The sequence below is a fragment of the Triplophysa dalaica genome, chromosome 15 (genome assembly GCF_015846415.1).
Source record: "Triplophysa dalaica isolate WHDGS20190420 chromosome 15, ASM1584641v1, whole genome shotgun sequence".
Classification (NCBI taxonomy): domain Eukaryota; kingdom Metazoa; phylum Chordata; class Actinopteri; order Cypriniformes; family Nemacheilidae; genus Triplophysa; species Triplophysa dalaica.
Genome location: NC_079556.1, coordinates 13,780,855 through 13,802,648, shown reverse-complemented (window position 1 = coordinate 13,802,648; position 21,794 = coordinate 13,780,855). Strand labels below are relative to the sequence as shown.

General features: G+C 35.9%; 3 protein-coding genes across 3 annotated transcripts in view; 1 reads left to right on the top strand and 2 right to left on the bottom strand.

Moving 5' to 3' along the window:
- Nucleotides 1–1,164: 1,164 nt before the first annotated feature.
- nkx2.9 (NK2 transcription factor related, locus 9 (Drosophila)) lies at nt 1,165–2,036 on the bottom strand. The gene is made up of 2 exons (XM_056768624.1): nt 1,883–2,036; nt 1,165–1,696 (listed from the first exon to the last, which is right to left on the bottom strand). The coding sequence occupies exons 1-2, from the start codon at nt 2,034–2,036 to the stop codon at nt 1,170–1,172; spliced, it is 681 nt and encodes a 226-aa protein (XP_056624602.1). The 3' UTR covers nt 1,165–1,169.
- Nucleotides 2,037–8,600: 6,564 nt separating this feature from the next.
- The window catches only part of slc25a21 (solute carrier family 25 member 21), a 109,182-nt gene continuing 95,988 nt past the window's right edge, over nt 8,601–21,794 (bottom strand). Inside the window, exon 12 of the mRNA XM_056767679.1 lies at nt 8,601–9,058. The gene's annotated coding sequence lies outside the window, so the exon portion shown is untranslated. The remainder of the gene's footprint in view (nt 9,059–21,794) is intronic.
- pax9 (paired box 9) lies at nt 13,314–21,023 on the top strand. The gene is given in 5 exon segments (XM_056767681.1): nt 13,314–13,475; nt 14,041–14,673; nt 16,659–16,725; nt 16,727–16,799; nt 19,947–21,023. Coding segments are annotated over 5 exon segments (1,032 nt in total). The 5' UTR covers nt 13,314–13,471; the 3' UTR covers nt 20,202–21,023.

Here is a 21,794-nt window from a genome sequence, read left to right as displayed (position 1 = left end):
CTGGGACTGATTAAACATCACGAGAATTGAGACGCTGCGGATTTTGTCTAGGTCCTTTTGGGAGCCACACAATGGTCCTTTCAGAAGACGACACAAAAAGTGTTTAAGGGAAGATGTAGCGAGAAGAGCGCGTCGGTCAGTCCCTTCCATATGTAGTGCAAGATGGCCTGAGAGAAGGGACAAAAGGCCAGGTGACAAAGAGGATACTAACTGGGAGGGTGGGGGTGTGGTAGATGTGTTGTGTTGGGCCGGACACTGTTAAGAACAAGTTTTATTTTTTCCTTTATTCACCAATGCTTTAAACACAATTAAATCTCAATTTACATATAACATTTACAAACAGGTGCTTTAAAACAGAGCATTATTGAAATGCGGTATGGGCTTAAACGAATCGAAAAGAATGAAGAGAATGCAAGCTGGTGGGTTTCCCTATTTTGCGCATCGTATATTCCTTCCTCAGTGTTCCTCAACCTACTATGTTGAGATTCCTTTCGATAAGCGGGTTATTTGTCTTCTCTGTTGGGTGAAAGTGAACGTCTTAACATTACAAAAGCCACTCATCTCTTGCTGAGCTCTAATTTTCATGTTCTATTCAGTCCGATGCGAGACCAAACAAGAATCGCAAGATTAACAAGAAATTGAACGAATTATCCCAAACAAATGATAAGAAAATACTTATTTGGAGGATAAATGTATTTTAATTCTTTTTATTCTACAATTTAAGAACTTGATATAATCTAACCATCAGTTGGTAAGTTAACAATAACAATTAAATAGAATTTTAAAAGAAGACAAAATGGTTAAACACTTAGAATAAAGAACGAAGACTTTTTGGAATCCAACACTTAAATGTGATGTAGTTTCACCAAACATGGCACAAGCTATTCTCTGATTTATCCGTATAAAAGATAAGTTTTTTCTTAATATATAAACTTTTGATTTAAAACAATACAAATAGTTAAAAAAAGCACTTTCTAGTTATAACACAGTTATACACAAACACCTTGCGAAACGCATCTGATAAAAACAAAAAACGTAAATACACCATACAATATGTGCAAACAGCATTTAACGATCAATTTTACACCTTAAGTAAATAAAAAACAACTTAAATCATGATCAATCCATATACTGTACGTCTATGAAATAGTTCGTGTGCTGACAAAGTCTCACCAAACACAGAAGTGGTGACGTGAGCCCGGTGTGTTGGTGAAGTGCTGGTATGTGGGGAAAAGCGCAAATGGTGTTTGTTGCTGTAACGACTGAAAACTTGGGACGCTGAAGGGTGAAGATGGAACCGTTTGCGGAACGAGGCAGCTTTCTTTTTCTGTCTCGGTATTGCAGTTTGGATACGGTTTGCCATCTCGGACCAAAATTGGCACCACGACCCTGCGGAGCACTGGAGGTTGATTGAGGTCATAAGCGCACTCCATCCGCGCTCTCTTCATTTTATATCTGTGGTTTTGGAACCAGATCTTCACCTGCGTGGGCGTGAGCCGTAACAGGTGAGCCAGTTGCTCTCTTTCTGGAGCGGACAGGTAACGTTGCTGACGGAAGCGCCTTTCCAACTCATACGTTTGAGCCTTAGAGAATAAAACACGACGCTTCTTCCTCTTTTCGTGTTCCTTTGCATCCAAGGAGAGCTCATCAGGCCCCGTGGAGTCTGGTGAAGCCTCGGGGTTGCTCTCGTCTGACGCTAAAAACATGAAGGTAAAAAAGATTAGACTTCTGTAGACCATCTTGCTTATATTTAATGCTAAAAGTAACCATGTGGAAAATATTAATAGGTATAATTGAATAGTCAGTTTGCTAAATAATTAATATCAGCTTGGACATTTTTATTAAACATTTAAAATTATAGGAGAATGTTTTAACAACTCACAGATGCAATGACTTCTGTCATTCTCAGTCCAGGACGAGTAAGGTGAGGCGGAGAACGAACCAACTGGAGAATGGGGTGCCATGCGATCAGTGTCGTTTTCTGGCAAATCCAAAATACTCCTCACCGTGAAACTGAACTTGTTAGAGATAGCCATTTGTACGCTTGTTTTCTGGTAATTCCAGGACTGATCCTCAGTGTTGTAGAGCTATCCCCGGTTGCGCAGTGCTGAAGTGTTGCGTCCGTTTTGAAGAAGCGACTCCAAATGACAATGATGCCGTGGTGTTTATATAAACAGCACTTGGTCGCTAATTTCAGGCCTCTCCTCCTTATAGGTGCTAAGTACCTCAATGAGTCGAGTACTTAAATCCCTGTAATGGTAGGTGTGAACTCGTCAAAGAATAGGCCGTTGCTTTTACAATGATGGTGGGTAACACTCTTCATCATTACTGATTCGTCTGAATTCGTGAAAAGTGGGAAACAGATAATGGTAATTGTTGAGGCTGAATCACGTCTTGGGTGGCAAGTAACAACAAGAACCCCCCCCCCCTCTTCCCCCCGCTCAAATAATATATCGGATATTTGCATACAAAGTGATCCATTAGTGTCCCATAGTTGGTTTTTCTAATACTTTTATTGACGTATTTGTTGCTTATTGTAGGTGTTTTACATCAACACAGGCTAAATGTGCACAATGTCAATCCAGCAATGGGCGGCATTTATGACAATAATTAATTGAAGATTAATACAGGATGTGTAGATTGACTCAACAAAGAAGAAAACTGTAAGGGGAAAGAAACACTGTTGTTTGATATTCTTGCTTACCCAGAATTCGCCGTTTTAACTCAATGCATATTTCGGTAAAATATTACATTACATTATTTGTTTTCTACAAGATAGCCCATCTCTTGGTAAACAACACGCAACGCAAGTATTTTCATTGGGTATATAAAGGTGCAGAGATAAATATTTCATTATGGGCTGCTGCATAGTCGAGTCTTGAACCTCACCACCAAAGTGCACCAGGCATCTCCGACTGCCTCGTCTCAGTGCGCGCACTGGATGACTGCGTAGACCCTCCCAAACAGAGTGGGTATCCGTTCTCGTCTAGTCGTCCTGGGTGGTCGGGCGAAAAAAGGAACACAAATACATGCCAACCAGCGACCGGGAACAAAAGAGGGAAATGTAGCCCCGCGTCCGAGACCCGTTGGAAGCATTTGTTCCAGTCAAGATTTTGCATTTGTTCAGACCCGAAATAATGCTTGATTGACGCCCCTGCACAATGTCCTTTAACTTTGTCGAATAAATCCTTGCTTGTTTCTTGTTGTCATGGTTTTGAATAGGGCCAAACGGGATCTGGACAACTATCTACTGCTCCACGTCTATTTGCTGCCTACGCCAATACTAAATTATCGGTTATGTTTGTAACCAGTATTTAAAAGCTTTGTTTCTCTCTTTTAGTTCCAAATTTCCCCCTGAAGGTTTAATAAAAGCCTTAAACAGACAAATTAAGGTTGCATTTCCTTTCTTTAACTCAGTCATTGCTTATTTGTGTATGATCCATAAGGTCAAAACGAAAATTAAAAGTCATAAATGTGTCTGATTATGTAAGTCAATCATCATGTTTAGTTCAGTAAATGCCAAATTGTTAGCAAGAATAAACATTTTATTAATTGTAACCAAATATTGCTATTCCTGTATAAAGCGAGTTAAATGTTTGCCAAGCTCTTTGAATTTAAGCACGCACTCTCAGAGAATAAATAAAGCCCCGTGTAGGCACACAGTTTAGTTTCTAATGACCTCTCGTATCTCCTTAATCTATTAGACTCCCACGGATAGAAGTATGCTTCAGGGAAAGTCTGCACTCTCAAAGACCCAAGAGCTCTTCAGTGTCAAATATTTACCCTTGTTGTTTGATTTCTTCAACCCAAGGAGAAGGCTACACGGAAAATAATATAAAGGAAAAACAACATTGTACAGTTGTTACAGTGGTTTTCTCTCGTCATTTTTTATATAAATATTCCTTATAAAAATTAACATTTCATGAAATTCACTTAGCTTGAAATGTAACAAATAATAGGTAGGCTAAATGCATATGTATGTGTAGGCTACAGGATCCAAAAAGGCTATACAAATATTTGTAAAGCATTCCAGCACCTGTACCATACACTTTCACTGTAGGGCGATAATTAAAACAGTGTTTTACACGAAACACAAACATGTACATGGTTTGATTAAATGGTTGGTAAGAGTTGCTACTCGTTTCTTTAAAGCATTAATAGGCTATACTTGAAATACAAATAGTTGAAATATGCCTGTTTCGTGCATATAGGTGGCAGACCATATTAGCTGCAGGAAAATGTTATTTTTATTTATTAAGGTTACAACACGACTAAATGACAGTGATTTACATTTTTATTTAAATTTACTTAGACCAATTGAATAAAAATGTTTAGAACAGAAAAATAAAGTAGTAGGATAGGAACTTTAGGTGGACCGTGGACGACCACGTGATTAGTACAAAAAATGCAGTTACATTTTCGGCTAAACAAGTTCCAGTTTATCTTTCTCCTCTTTTGCAAGTTTCTTGTAACATGCATTTTTGGATTAGTAAAAACTGAAATAACTCCGTAACAGCTTTCTGTTAAATTCCCTTATGAGGACATATAGCCTGCTTAAATGTATATAAATGTGATTTATTTAAATGTCACATATTAGCAAAATATCAAAACAAACCTCATTTGTTTGAATAAAAAATACATTCACACTTTCAAGTTTAAGTTTTGACGAATAATGTTTTTTTAGGGTAGTATTAAAATTGGTAAAATGTTAAATTAACTACACTCTACAAAAATCCGTAAAAATAGTGCTCAATAGGCCTACACTGTATTAATATGAAGGATTTTTTCGTATTAATTTCTACTGTTGTATTACATGTATTTTACATTTTGCACTGCATTAAATTACATTTTAGTATAAATGGAAATGTCCTCAAAATAAAGGAAAATGTACAGGTCATTTTCTGCCAGTAGGGCTAATTTATCAGTTTTTTACCGGATTTTTTACAGGGTTCTGTAGTCTGTGGTTATTATGGTATTGTGAACCTGAGGAACTCACTTCATACCTCCATTTAATTATCTTTTGATATTTAATAAAGATTTGATTTTCTGGAAAATTGGATGGCAATTTATGCTAGAGATGACACGCAACCGCTGATACGATTGTTATTTTAACCATAATAGGGATATACATTTCCTGACAATGCCGTTTACAACACTGTTTAGAGCAGAATTTCATGGAAAATTGTCCATGGCTACTGTCAGTTCTCAATGTGTTAACGGGGGTAAAATCTTCCATCATAGTTTTCTTTTACTTAAAAAATTATATATATACGAGAAATTCGTGGATAACCTTACACGCCCCACATTATGCCTTTCCAATATCTGAGAAAAATGCCCCTGGGGTCCAACAATCATTGCACCGCCATTTCCACAGACGAAGTCACATTTGTTCCTCATGTTGATTTAAAAGGGAACTCTTGACCATGTCTGGTAATTTTATGACTTAACTGATAGTTGTAGATGTGGGCATTAAGTTTAAGTATGATAAGGCAGTCGTATTTCAGCAGCTGTTCATCTGTGTGTCAACATGACTGCTTTGCAAACTGAGATGTACCTCATGAAGTCCAAGAAGCCATAAGAGAGTGAAAGGCACAGACCAATTTAGTTTTTACTGGCTCCCTCTGCAGGATGAATCCCTTATGTGCACGTTGTGTCAGATCTTTTGGTTTTAAAGTCCAACACAGATGGAATGATACAGCGTCGACACCGTTTAACTAAATCTGTGTTGACTAACATAAAACGTAAGTCACACGCAATAGGCTAGTAGCCCATAGCAGCTTCTGTAAAGATCGCAAAAACATTAATTTACTAAATTATATTTACTAATTAGACTATGACGTGAAACTCAAGCGAATCTTCCAGATCTTAATTTAAGCTTTTATACAATATAATCTTTACCAATTTAATGTAATACGAGTAGTAGAAGATTCTCATAAAGCTCAATAGTCGATTAGAATGACTAAAAAACCGCTTTGTATATTGTCTTTATCAATTTCTTTCAGCATACAGTCGCAGGAATAAAGATGCTAGTTTTCCTCAATGATGCCATAGCAGAACCATTTTAATATTTTAATAGAACCATATCTTTCTAACCATTTTATAGTGTAAAGAACCAATTTCCACTATATTTTGAGAAAACGTTCAGTGGATGTTAAAAGTTCTTTATGAAACCATCCACCCAAAAGTGTTTTTTTACGGTGTTGCGCTCGGTGCCCATTCTCTGCATGTTCTCTCTTTTGTGTACTAGCGAAATGTAAACAGCAGAGGGAGCTATTTCTCTAATAAATTTGAAAGAATGTCTGGTTATTTGTCTGTTTCAACCTGCATTTAGGTTTTACATGGATCTGCATTCAGATAGCGGTGAAACTGTAATGGAAAATGTTCTTTCTTTACACATATCAAGATCAGATTTGAAAAGAGTACTCTGTAAAATTTTACATTCTATAGGGTACTCTAAAAACTATGGGTAGGCTATGTCCACGGTTTGCTCAAATACGTACCAACCCGACAAATTAGAGTGTAGAAATACAATTAATGTGTTCAACATATTTGTAAATAGAATGTTAAAAACAACATTCGTTTAGATTACCTTTAAAATCATATTGTCATCATTGACAATGGACCAACATTAATGGGGAAACTAAACGCTGCCAAGCATAACATTTTAACCACCCTTACGAAATGTAACAATTGCAGTCAAAACAAAAAACATAGTTAAAGCATGGATTTAGACCATTGTTACTGTATTAAAACAATTCATAAGTACTAATCAATAAAAAAACACCACACTTTGCACCTCAAAAACATGGTTTATTTTTGTAAGAACAATGTTGTTCCACATCAACCGCAACAGTCGTTGAACTAATTAGTTTTAATGCATCTGCACTATTGTATCGCAATAAACCTCATTCTTTTCAAATATGAAAAGGTTCTATTGGTTAGTAATAGAAAACGAACTATATTAGACTGGAATGTAATCTTTAATACTAATGAAGACCACGTGGAGAAAGCAAGAGCAGTCGATGTGATCACTTATTAAAACCATCGTAAATATTGTTGGTTTTGTCCCTTTAAGCCTTAAAACTGGCCCCAAAACACCCATCGTTAACCTACGAAAGTCCTCATTACGTCGGAGTTAAGTCACAAGAGCAGTCAACCTTTTAGAGGTGTTAACCTGCAAAGCAGTTTAATAGTGTCAATTCCAGTGGAAACACTCTCAGATAATAGTCATGCTTTATTGATCCTTGATTCGTTGATCCTTTAAAACTGTAAATAATAACAATTAGGCTAGAGAGTAACATAATCCAGGTGTTTGGAAAATAGTTTAACGGCTAATTTATGACAGCAACAACGCAAACATATTCTGAATTTGCCATGCAACATTATGGTAGACTGAACATGCACACTTTTATATTCAAAGGTAGGCTATAATATGTCGGTTATTACTTAATAACTGCTGTGATAACAATTAATTTAAGATTATTTTTCACTTATATTATTTCCATTTCCAGTTATTTTTCTGACTTGTCACAATTTCACTTCGAATTTCACTACACACAGAGACTGAGGAAAACTGGGTCCACTTTCCCAGACAAGTTTTTCATATAGGTCTTCATTGTGACTCATTGGGAAAATCCTAAACAATCCCAAACAACCTTTTTCCTGAGACACCACACTTATTTACACTTACATTAATGCATTTGGCAGACGCTTTTATCCAAAGCGATTTACATTGCTTTATCCTATAAATTTTGCATAGGTATTTTCAATGCCCTGGGTTCGAACCCACAACCTCTCGTTGTTAACGCAATGCTCTTACCACTGAGCTACAGGAAAGCTCTAACCTCCAGTCCGAATATTTTGATTCACACAATTATCCACAAGTCATTATTATATTTATGATATTAAATAGGTCAAATGAAGATAAAGTAACATATGAGAAGGAACAATAAAATAGTTTTTTATTTTCAGGAAATAGATCAATGCTTAATGCGTAATGAGATGTATAAGGCTTTAAAGTGATTTTAATGGCGATTTTAGTAAGAACCATCAACCAAATGTCTACTGAGAAGACAAAAGTTCAGTTAGCCTTGATAACTTTTGAAAAATTAGCAATAATTTCTTCGTTCATTCATTACAGAACAAACGCAAATAATTCTCACTTGAGTTCCCCATATAGCGATTGTAACTTTATGATAGAATAAAACTCCATTTGCCTTTGCCATTTTTACTTATTCCCCTCAAATTTTGAACAGTGTGCACTGAACCATCGTTTGAATACAAAAATGGCTTTCGTTAAAAATACGTTACTTGAGGGCATAAGAGGTGTGACGACATTTTATTTCTTAAAGCCTAAATTCATAACTTTTTTTGCAACTCATGACTGTCATTAGCGGTGTCTGTGGCATTACACACATTAATCTATCCTTTTCTGTGCATATGTACATTTGGATGATTAATTTATTCCCTCTTTTCGTCATATCAAATTTCAAAATGCCAAACCAACCGTAATAAACACTATTGATAAAAAATGACCAAAAGGTTTTTTTCAGTGCAATCAGTTCCAATACATGAACTTTAGTCCTAACCATAGTTCTCGCTGTCTTTAAAAGCCATTTATTTTCATCACACACCAGAACCAGCATTCTATGTAAAACAAGGTATGTCAAAATAAATATATGCTGGATCAGAAACGGTTTAAAATGTTTAGAATGCTTAACATAGATGGCTTATAAATGACTCCACTGCATAATATTCTGATACGCAGAAACAACTGATTTGGTCTGATGCTTAGGAACAGAGAGGATGACAGTGACTTTGTCTCGAATTATGTGAATATGAGGAATAAATGCCGAAAATGTTTCAATTTTGTTCAAAAGAAAATATACTTTACATAAATGTATCATCCAAAATAATTACTACTGTTTATTCAGTCACTGTGATGGTCGTTGGAGAATCACCTATTTTCTTTTGCATTCATCCATCACGTTTAAAGAATATCTGCACATCATGGCCTCCCACCGTCTGCTGTATCCGTGATTGATGACATCGGCTTACTCTAAAGAACACAGAGAAGAGGGGATGATTAAGATTACTTCCGCATTTAGTGCTCTCTTATTTTCCAGTCCTGAAATTCTGAAAGGCTGCTTCTTGAAATTAGATCTTAAAGTACAAAGTCATGAATATCAGAGGGTCAGATGCACTCAAGATGAAATGCTAATGAGCGTATGGTAATTGAGATGTGTGTAATGAGTCAAAAACTCTCGACTTGCACTCTTTTGGACCATGTTTATTTACACATGTGCAACAAGGCTTGAAGATAAGACATTTCAACGCTATCACTTTACGTGTTTTACACTGCTGTATCAACAACTCGTGTTGACTTTAAAGTATAATAAATACAATTATTGTTATTATTATTATTATTATTATAATTATTATTATAAATGCTTTAAATGTTTGGATTTAAAGCTATGCATGTTTACATAAAACCAAAAAAAAAGGAATTTTTAACCGAATACAAATTCTGCTTTTTACTCCCCTGAGAAAATACTATTTAAAGCGCTTCAGACACATTGGATAGGATGTGATGTGTGGTGCTTCAAAGGTGTAAAATGAAGGATGACCAAAAAGACACATTTCTCCTATATGGGAATATTTTCAATGAAGTAAATTTGTGATTTTTTGCATATTTCCAAACTGAACCACTAAAATAATAAAGGGTGCGTTTGGACCGCGCGGACATTATGAATAGGAATACTGATGAGATAGAAAGTAGATATTCCGACATTTGCAATAGTTAAAGAAAAATTAAAATATTTTTGATGATAACATTTAGGTCTAGATAATAATTAACTATAAATTTTGATTAATGATAAATGACATGCATAAAGTTAATCGGTGCTGTTAAGTGTAGAGTGTTTTGACGCTATTGTCATGATTTATATCTTACAAATAATTGAATAGAAGATTTCATTTGTACGTTTCTTTTTAGTTTTTGTTATTTGGTGAATTGCTTTTACTTTTATAAACAATAAACACTTTATATTTAGTTTTAAATGTTTATATTTTGATGAAAAGCTTATAGGCTAAATGGTAGCTTTCGTGGCTCAGTGGTTAGTGCATGGCACTAGCAATGCCAAGGTCATGGGTCCGATCCCAGGGAATTGCACATAGTCAGAAACAAAAATGTATAATATAATACAATGCAATTCAAGTCGTTTTGGATAAACGCGTCAGCCAAATGCATAAATGTAAATAAATGTATAAAAACAATTAACCCAAAATACCGCTATTGGAGCATGTTGTCTCTAAAAGTAAAAACGTGCGCATTTAAGCGTTTTTTTAACTGTGCAATACCAATGAAAATCTATTATAGCTTTTTATCCCAGATTATGTGCCTATTTACTAATTTTGTGTTCCACAGAAGAGTCATTTACAACAATTTGAGGATGAAAAATAATGAGAGAGTGAACTACCCCTTTAATTATCATCGGGGTACAAACTTACCCGGTGGACAATTTCAATCAAACACAAATATAAGCGACACATCAGTTGTGTTACAAATATACCCGTAGATTAATTAAAACGAAATATCTACGAAATTCAAGTTTGAAACAATTACATAATTACAATGCTGACCAGTTGTGTCACTCCCAGTTGCAGGTAAACAATGTAAACGTGACTTCAATAGACTTCTGTTTGTAAGATTACGTCTTCAAAAAAATCTTCATGCCATAGATGCTCAAAGTAAACAACATTATTCCGATTCGTCTGACCAGACACATACTATGTTGCTGCAAATACACCTCCAGCTGTGGTTATAGAATGAACTTCAAACTGCTAAATTCATGTAGCCTCCTCTCACCTGAGATACTCAGTCATGCATATGAGTCAAATTCTTCCGACCTCTTCCAGGATCCAGCCTATATCTTGACATTGTAGATAACACAACAAAAGCATTAACTTTAACTAATAAATTACAAGTTCAATATTAACTGATACGCATCAATGTAATACACACCCCATTTTGTGATGCCAGCCAAAAAAATAAACAATAAAAACAAAATACAGATACTGTGCATACATCAGGTTATATCATTTAATTAGAATTTCATGCTGTTCTTATACCACCAGTTAATGCAATCAATTAATAATTGTTATTACTAAAGCCACCTATTAATAGCACATTCCGTTACAATTTCCAAGAACTTCATTATGTCTTGAATAATGCTATTCTATCCCACGCAAAAGACGTGGTGTGGTAAGAGCAGGCTGTCTTTCATATCGGTCTTCACACCTCATTAACGCAGTCCTTTCCTATCTTTCAGTGGTCAGTTAGGGGGCTAGATTTATGCTCTTCTTAAAACTGAAGCCAACGAACAAACTATTTTTGTTACCATGCGTTTAAATAAACAATTATTCTGGAGGATACATTACATTAAGCAGTAGAATCGGCTTTTCGCCCTGTCTGTGTCTCCGGAGACACTTCACCTTCGCCCAGCATGCGACCAGTCTTCAATCACTTTCTTTTGGGTTTTCCTTCTCACCAATTGTTCCCGTCTCCATCACTCGATAGAAAAAAAGCCACAAAAGCATGATGTTGACTGTGCTGGTAGTTCGTCCAATAGTACGCGTTTGATTTAGAGCGTGAAAATATTTTGCATCTCCCTGCATGTATTTATTCTACATATTGTTAGTTGTTATTTAAGGCATCTCAACGAATGATTATTTCTGGTAAGTGGCGATACAAAACAGCCAAAAGTGGCAAAAAAGTGGCAAAATCAGTGCAAATGAAACCATTCTAATGTAAAGTCTCGCAAAGCACTGAGAAGGAAAGTCAAATTGAGTATGAACACTATTAATAATTAGCCTGCATTTTGGGCAAGGTGGTCTCTCGCCAAATGCCTACAATTTAATGCTAGTTTCTTCATCCACAGAATCTTTTTGAAACGGATACAGAGGTCTTTAGTTTTTCAAGAGATCCGAACAAAGTAAGTAAAGCATCCTGTGGGACTTACATCAGAAATACTCGGGTAAACCCTATAACGCTGATAAGGTAACCACGAAGAAGCTTAAATGTCTTATGTCAACAGGAAACAACAATACAAATACCTCGCCAGAATCTTTGGCTCTTTGCAGTGGTTGCCAGACTGTTCAAATAGGCCTGACCTCAGCTAAACAATAACGAGCTTCACCTGACCACTTAAAAAATACTTTTTTTGGAAGGCCTGTTTAAAAACAGATTATTTATTAAATTAAAAAGAAGACGAACATCTTAACATATACCACTGTCAACATTAAAACATAAAAAATGTGTTATTCGTTTCAACAGCGTTATTTCAACATTATACTGACAAATAAGGAAATGCCCTTAGAATAAGCATATAAATAAAATTATAAGACTAAGCATATAAATCGTTCACACAGGAAAACAAAACATAACGTATAGAAATGACTGCAGATTACAAATGCATAGGTTTTTGGTTATTTATAGTTTTACTATTATGTTTACACATAATAAAAAGTACGCCTTTTAACACAGCAAACGGGTCGTCGACAACGACTAGTTACATATTTCGCACGAACTCGCAAGAATTTAATGACACAAAAAGTCAATGTCTTATATTAAAACAGTTCGCAATAGCGTTTTATGACATAAAATGCCAGAACTCACAGTAGAGTGTTTCATTATTTCGTTAAATTAAAAAAGCTTTAAATTACATTATAATTAACCCGTCTGACAGTTCCATAATCTGCATTCATGTCTTAATTTATTTCAGATCGAAAACAGCACGTGATTTCTAAAATAAATCTTCAAAATGATAGACTACCACAAGGTCAAAGCATCATTGCAACGATCATTTCAAAGCGATACGTGAAATAGGAAATCAGGCGCATTTTAAATCCAATTTAATTGACATTAGGAAAGAATCACAGGGCCCGTGATTAAACAAAAATACTGTTCCGCGAATTTACCTATTCTAGTAAAGGAAATAATTAGAAGTATGCTTATGAAACAAAATTACAATGCAATGTTGCAAAAAACTTACCATTCTTAGATCTGGCTAAAAAGAAAAGCAACACACGGGCAGCCCTGTCCTCTAGTTCAAAAGCGAGAGGGGAAATTTACACCAGTGCGAACGCCTGTCATGTCAAACTTGTCAGCCAATTAAAAACCAACATAGGAAAAACGCGCAGTGCGATTGGCTGGCAGGACCTCGCCTCGGAGAGCTGTGTAAAGGTCCAGCCCATCATTTTCTAGGATTGAAATGTAAGCCTGTGTTCACAGCCATCAGGAAACAGAAGGCGAATTTTCCTCTCTTACAGCTAATCGCTATCGCATCCGTCTCGGACTCTTAATTTTCATCCAGTTCGGCTTCAGTGCCATAAACCAGCTAAACTGGACTCACAACAGATCAGAGCGGGGCAACATTCTGAAGTTTCTTTTTTAATCGGGAGGCTAAACGCAATGGGTAAGATCCGCGATCCGTAGGCTATTGCATGTATTCCCTCACTTGTTAACGGATATGCTGAAATATATTTGAGAAAACGGTTATATTATTTAGGAATGTATGGTTCAGATCCGACTGGAACTTTTACATTAACTAACGCTTTGGTCGTCTTTTCGGTAAACAGAAACGTTGTTATAAGATACACTATTAGCGCTGCGAGAATGGCACTTTGCCGCGATTGAACTTGATCCGGTCGAAATATATTTGATGTTAAGTTTCTTATGATTTATGATTACTTTTGCTCTTGTATTTACAGAAGTTGTGCACTGAGGAAGTGGAACAATTTTGTTGCCTTCATTGCATAAAACTAAAACATAAAACTGAATCCTTCGATTCAAAATCTAATCTAATCATACAATCATACAATCAACATATACATTTTATAAAAAGTAATCTACAGTCTTTGTACTCCGCCTAACTGGCATTTGTAAATAAGCTTTATGTAGGCTACTTGAGGTCCTAAGTAAATGGTGATGTGTTTTCAGTGTCAATATATATATATTTTTTTCTTACTATCTACTACTAGAGCCAGCCTTTGGCGAGGTGAACCAGCTAGGAGGTGTTTTTGTGAACGGAAGACCATTGCCCAATGCCATCAGACTCAGGATAGTAGAGCTGGCCCAGCTGGGCATCAGGCCTTGCGACATCAGCAGGCAGCTCCGCGTCTCTCATGGCTGTGTGAGCAAGATTCTAGCCCGGTACAACGAGACCGGCTCAATACTCCCAGGTGCAATCGGCGGTAGTAAGCCTAGGGTCACGACCCCTACCGTAGTCAAGCATATTCGGACTTACAAGCAACGGGACCCTGGCATTTTTGCATGGGAGATTCGAGACAGACTGCTTGCCGACGGCGTGTGTGATAAATTCAACCTGCCATCTGTCAGCTCGATCAGCAGGATTCTGCGCAACAAGATCGGAAATCTGTCTCAACAGAGCCATTACGAGTCAAGTAAACAGGGCCCTCATACCCAGCCTCAGCCCACCCTACCATACAACCACCTGTACTCGTATCCTACTGCGATCGCAGCCACTGGGACTAAAGTACCAACTCCGCCTGGCATGCCCACTCTACCTGGACACATGGCAATGCATAGGATATGGCCTTCGTCTCATTCGGTTACAGATATTCTGGGCATTCGATCAATAACGGAGCAGCAAAGTAAGCAACCTATTTGCTTTTGATATGAAAAATCCTTGTATTAAGTGTGTGTGGGCATGTAGGCACTGTTAGGCCTGTGAAAGTGTGTGAGAGAGATTCTGCGTGTATGTGTGTAACACAGAACAAGAAAAGGAGTTTAGAAGTGAGAGAGAACATGAAAAAATTGTGTTTGTGTTGGAAGCGACAAAATTTAACGACATTAACATGCTAAATAATAATCACTACGCGTTTTATTGGACTCAAATAGGCCTATTTTTTATCATCAATAATATGTCATAAGAAAAACGGGGTGCTGTTTGCAGGGTTTTTTCAGAAGCTTCACTGATACATATTTTTGCACCGAAACAGATGGTTCAAGGTTTTAGTAATAATTAGGCAGCGGATGTGGAATATTTTGGACGAAGAAGACTCGGCGCACTACATAGGAAACCAAAAACAAAATAAGGTGTTCAGAGCTAACCGTGTTTTGCATGACTAGGCCAACAGTAAAATATTTTTTCCTCGATGCATTTAAAGTTTGACTCCATTTTCATCACCTGAAGGATGATTTGCACAGCAATGTTGTGATTTTTAATAACCATTGAAGGCATGACTTAAATCCGAACGAATTTTAAATAATATCCGTGACATTATTAAATACTTGTTCATATTAAATAAATCCAGTTGTTTTAAAAACATGCTTATTAACGAAAATTGACTACAGACATTTAAAGATGGGAATTTTCGATGTCCCAGTCATTTTTGATATCTGTTTAGTTTGAGTGGGCTTTGTACAGTAACGTGTGAAGGCCACAGTCTGTCCATATTTCATTGCAGTTTCCTATCTTATTTTCAAAGGGATAATAATGGTTCAAACGCAGGGGAGGATATTGCGTTTCGGCGGTCTTTATGAACCATTAATGTATTTTTAAATGAATACCAGATGTTTAAGGCAGCTTTTAAGAACCGAAATGAAGCATACAGTATTTAATTCAAATGTAGCCTGAGACTTTTTTCCGTTTACAAAATGTTATGCGGCAAACACAAATACATCTCGAGACGCTTAGTTTCGAAGTCGACTTTCAGTTTGTATTGCACTACCTTTTGGACCGTTTGTCATCATTAGAATCTAACCAGTGGGCCTACTAACGCCCTCTCTATCATCCTCTCTAACATCCTCTCTCTCTCTCTCTCTCTCTTTCTCTCTCTCTCTCACACACACACGCATACGCAAATCGCGATAGTTCATATTCAGAATTCATCTGTTCTTCATGCCACATATTTTATTGAAATTTGATCTAATGTAATTGTAGCTGTACCATAATCTTTTTAAATGACGTATCTCAAACAATCTCTTGATTAGTCAGTCTGTTAAGAAAACTGAAACATGCCATCGATTATACGTATTGCTAGAGTACGTTGATGCCGTGAAGGTATGGGGAAAATCTACTTTGTGGCCCTATCGAGTTACAACACTGGTGGGCTTGCTTTTTCCAATTTTAAACTTTAGGAACCGTGTATAATATAATATCCATTGGGCAAAAAGGGGAAACGGTTAAAGTAAATCTAATTTGTCCTCACAGGAAGACGCTTGGTAAATGTTCCTTGTCATTGCATAAAGGACTCCACAACACTTGGAGCTTTATCTGATGAATAAGCCATGCAAATGAACATGTCTGATGTTTGCAGGAAGTGCGCATTGCACTGTATATGTAACTCTTTGGAAGACTCAGTGTTTACTTTACTGGCTTTGTTTAAAACATACGAACATTTCGCCATTATGGTCATAAATTGCTTATGGAAAAGTGTCTGAGTTGTATGACGATGCAGAATGTACACGACTGTATTATCTAGACGCTTGGCACCAGTATTATTTAGCGAGCCCGGTGGGTTTGAGATGGTTGGCAGTGCAGCAAGCTACACAGGCAAAACTGCTGTGGCAGTTCTGTAGCCGACGCTTTTCTCCTATCTGACTGCAGTCTCCATGTCTCTGTTTTGCCCCCAAGTTAGTGACAGTTTGTCCTTCCCCGGTGCCAAACTAGAAGAATGGAGCGTTATTAAAAGGAGTAATTTTTTCACCAGCGAGTTCTCCACTAGTCAATTGCGTGGATAAGCCTCACTTAGAACCTGACGAAAAATACACACAAGTAAAAAAAGCATCTAATGTTATAAGAGAGACACAATCCAATGTAGAATCTGAAAAAGTAGATTCCAGAATTACTAATCATTGTCAAGAATAGATTTTTGGTGTGTGTGAGTTTGTTCAGCCTGTGTATTGTAATGGAGTATTTCTCTTTGGCGAGAGGGGGCATGATTGGCCCTGCACAAAGGGCACGAGTCACTGATTTTGAGAATTTAATTTCAAGTTTATTATTATTATTGCACATTGCTCGATTTTATAACAAATAAGGAACAATAACTTCACGTAAGTTTTCGCACAGAGATCTAACTATGTTGCCATGACTACATGAGGCTTTTTGAAAAATGTAAAGGACATTGTATGTAATAAATTAATTTAACATTTTTAAGTAGCCTACATTTTGAAAGTGTACATTTAAAATAATTGTAAAATGTAGGCATACACTTTTAAAAAAAACATTGTACCTATAGCCTACAACACTTAGACACTGAATAGAGTTTTGTTATCAACTGTAAAGCATAGGCCTAAATATGAATCTATTTTTGCTCTTGCTTTTTCTATGAAGAAACGGTAAAATCTACACGTAAATAATCTACATATTTGAGAATTGACTTTACTTGATCCACTATCCACTATATTATTTAAACATTATATATGTATTTAAAGATTAGTTATAGAAATAAACAATTTCATGTTACTTCTTTTTAATTTTTAATTTCAATGGAGGACATGATTTCAACACGAGCATATCTAAAACGAATCTTTTTAATACAGTTTTAATTTGTAATATGAAATAAAGCATCATTATAAAATCAACGCATGATCATATTTCTCATCAGAACGTTATCAGATAAAATATAAAGGCTAAAAGTAAAAAAGAAAATAATTATTAAACCGATTGGTTTTTGTTATCATAATGCATATTTTCATTTGAATTTACTTGTCATTGGCTATATAAATTTATATATATTTTAAATAAACATGTAGGCCTACACATAGTCAACATATTTTATTCCATCTGATTTTTCAGCAGAACCTAAAGCTTTATGGATTGCCAAACCTCTTCAAAAGAAAGCATATCATATCTTTGACGAGGGCACATCCTTAATAAAACATGTTCTTATATCATCATTATTGTTATTATGTGCTCCAACTCCTTGCTCCAAAGTGTGACTCATGGGTGGTAGCGTTACACACTTCAGCGCCGTGACATCTTGACAAAGGTTCTTACATTGGTCAAGAAGTCATTCACAAGTGTTTGGTTTCTAATGCGCTTGAAAACGGGTGGGAGAGTGAGCGGACAACGCGCGTGCCATCCAAATTATTTATTCGCGCCCCGCTGGGCAGCAACAAACAGATTGAGTAATCGTTTATTGTGGGGTCTTAGAGGTTTATGTATCGTGGAAAACGATGGCATAAATCTTTATAACCGATGCTTATATTATGCGTGTACTGATTGAAAGTCAAAAATTAGCGTGAAGCTTACATAGCTTTTAAGAAATGGAGATTGCAACCTTCAGAAATATGACGAATAGCATTGACTACTGAATTTTTATGTCTGTCATCTTGGATAAATGATCATCGAGTCAGACTAGATTATGCAATAGCTGAGGACAGAAAGTAGATAAATTATTTAGTGCAGTGGTTTAATGCAGTTATTCCTATACCAGAAAGCAAGATAACCTCTGTAAAGAAATAATAAAAGCGTGATTAATATCGAAAAGAGTCAATAATAAATTAATCATCATTCACTCGATTTTATGAGTGTTCAAAATTATATTAAGGATCTCTCCTAACTGAATTAAACATATGCGACTTTAAACACTACCGTGCAGTGAATTTAGCTAAATAGCCTACTAACATTAACCATTGTATTTATTAATAATGTAATTAGTTTACATGATTCTAGTTTAAAAAAAATGTTATTATTCAGATCAAAAGCAAATCTTAATATAACCTTTAATGTCCATATGACTTCGACATTTTTTGGACAGTTTTTGTATCACTTTTATTCGTTGGTTTCTCAGACATAATTGATTTCTACAATGTCGGGAGGCAAAAGGAATAATATATAGCATACACAATTATTGATGAATAAAAAAAGATTTTATTTTCCTGTGAGCAGTCACGTCTCATAGGTTTATTTCCTGCTCCCGAAATTATGTTGGGGTACCAAGATAAATATTAAAATATAGATAATCATGAATTGTATCCTACATCCAATGCAATAACAACAGAAGTTCGTTTAAGATAAGATAACCCGTGCGCTTATAAATTATTATCCAATAATTTTTGCACCAGCATTTCCGAGACTTTTTAGAGAATGCTAGGTAAATAATAACATTATGTTAATGATCTGTGAGTCTGTGTATGTAACATATCCTTTATATTTATGATGTATATTGAGAGCTAAAATGTTCTTTACATTTATATAGGTATCTCTTGCCATGTTCTGACTGGTAGCCTATGTGATTTAGAAAATCGTACAACTGGTTCAAGCTCATGGTCAATCCTTTATTAGTGATCAACAAAGTACATTTTAACAATTATCTTAATTATATAAGTTTTGACCTTACACCTCTGCTATGTGCCCCTGATATTAACAGTTATATAACTGTTTCATTAGATGTGCATTAGTTTAAACTGATTAAAAAATTATATATTTTTAGTATTTATTTAATTTATTTACGGTTATGAAAAAATTGACAAAATATATATATTTGCGTGTTTGTGTACTTAGGACTAAGGGTCTAGTATTTCATAATGAGTAAATCATGGCCAAATCCTAAACTCCTGAACAAAGGATTTCATCTGTGGAAAAGATATCCAGTAGTCCGAGACCACCCTGCATCACATTTTTTTCTCTTTATGTTGAAAAGGCTTGGTGAATTCCTCTCATGCTGAACTGATATTGACATTCTGCCAAAAGCATACAGGCATTCCTGCTGGTGTATTTCTCTAGATATAGCTTTTACTTCAAATGTTTTAAAATATGGTCATCCTCTCCGAGAATCTCAGATTCTCCCAAGAAGTCTAGGTTTCTTCATCTCGCTCTGTTATACTAGCTATCATGATATCTTTATGTTCATCTCTACGACCATATGTGATTTATCTATTCGGCACAAGTCTTATCCTCATTACTTTTTATTTTCAGACGCCGAATGGATTGCTCACAGTGAACAGTTGTGTCACAGCTCCCAGCATCCATCCTTACCACCATCTCACCCAAGTGTCACCCTACATGGCGTACAGCGGCACCACGTCGGCCTATGTGACCGACCCCACATGGCAGCCGCCCAGTGGCAGTGCTCTCTCTCCCCACAGCTGTGACATCACCGCCCCACTGGCCTTCAAGAGCATGGCTGCCACGCGAGACTCAGTCCATCCCGTCACTGCCTCAGCTCTGTGACTTTAGAAGGAGTGTGTGGGGGTCAAAGAGACAATCCGAAAGAACGGAGCAGAGAGAGATCGGGTAACACACAGTAACCCTGAATTTGTCACACTGTCTCTATCTAGATGGACTAATGTTATGCCTTTTTCTATATTTATGGAAGACTTGTCAGATGAGCCATGTACAATTATGAATGCCCACGTTCTCCCACAACAAGAGAGCGCAAGAGTCATATGCATATGCAAAGACCTTCCTATCCGATCTGACCTAAGAAGAGGAATTTTTACTAGTAAAAACATCTTCAGGTGCTTGATGGTGGGGTTTGAACATGGACTGAAAGTGGTGGGCATTCCTCATGAACTCGCTTCATCACTAGTCTGAGATAAAATTTCGGTGCTTCTCTCTGTGAATATATTTTGTATGTTTTCAAGAAAATGATTGAATAAGCAATCTCATGTTAAACTCCGACCAGTTTGCATTTAAATGTTTTTCAGGGTGTTATAAATTGCTAATGTCTAGATGTTCTGCTTTGTTCCTTTTTTATGTTTTTGATAAAAAATCACTTTTTTGTCTTTTTGGATACCCGTTTCACTTCACTAATAATGTATGCCAGAGCTCTTGGGAAAAGTTATCATGTTTATTTATTAGACTGTAAGGTACGTTAAATGAAGTGCAATTGAGACAGACATGGGGAGAAGAGGCACCATGTGGGACATTGAGGCACATTCTGACAGTGGGAGCGAACATTAATGATTGGTGAAACTGCACACCTCCAGACATTGCACATTGAAATTGAATGTATCTTATTAAAAGAGACGTGTAAAACCCCTGTGCAGTATATGTTTTGTTATTTTAAACAATTTTTAACTGAAACTGATCATAATGATAATTCTACACCAGTCGTGGATATGTCAGGTAATAAATATTATAACTGCTTCCAAAAAGAATAATATTAATTTTGATACATTTATAACGTAATAATTTCAACAAAAATAAATATAATTAATAATTTAAAGTATCTTTCATAAGTTTATTACTTTTACATTTATTAAATATATCCTAGATATGATCTGCTACAATGACACAATGAAATCAAATTATATTTATATATCATTTATATGTATTTTTTATGTTATTAACTAACATTTTAAATTAGTTGTCAATATAGCAAAACAGTATCACAAATATAGAAGTATATTTTGTTCTATTGTTGCCCTCCTTGACTTTTGTCAAATATTGGTGTATTATTAAAAGTCTCTGCTATTACAAAGGCTAAGAACAACACAATGTCTTTTCATTTAACGTTAGCACTCCTTTAACAGATATTCTAAAAAAGGACAATATTTTTTGCTTTCTAATATTCCTAATTACATTTTGATTTTCTTGAATATATATAATGTATTACAGTAATACTGAAAACACAAACACAAGTGCAGTAACACGAAAACGAACACGAACACACACACACACACACACACACAAACAAACACACACACTAACCATTGTTTGTCAAGCCTACCGACGCAGACACATTCCTGAGGCCTACTGCCTTTGAGCTTTGTTTAAAACCAAACTTGATGTGTATTGATAAGCTTAAGAGAAAAAGAAAAG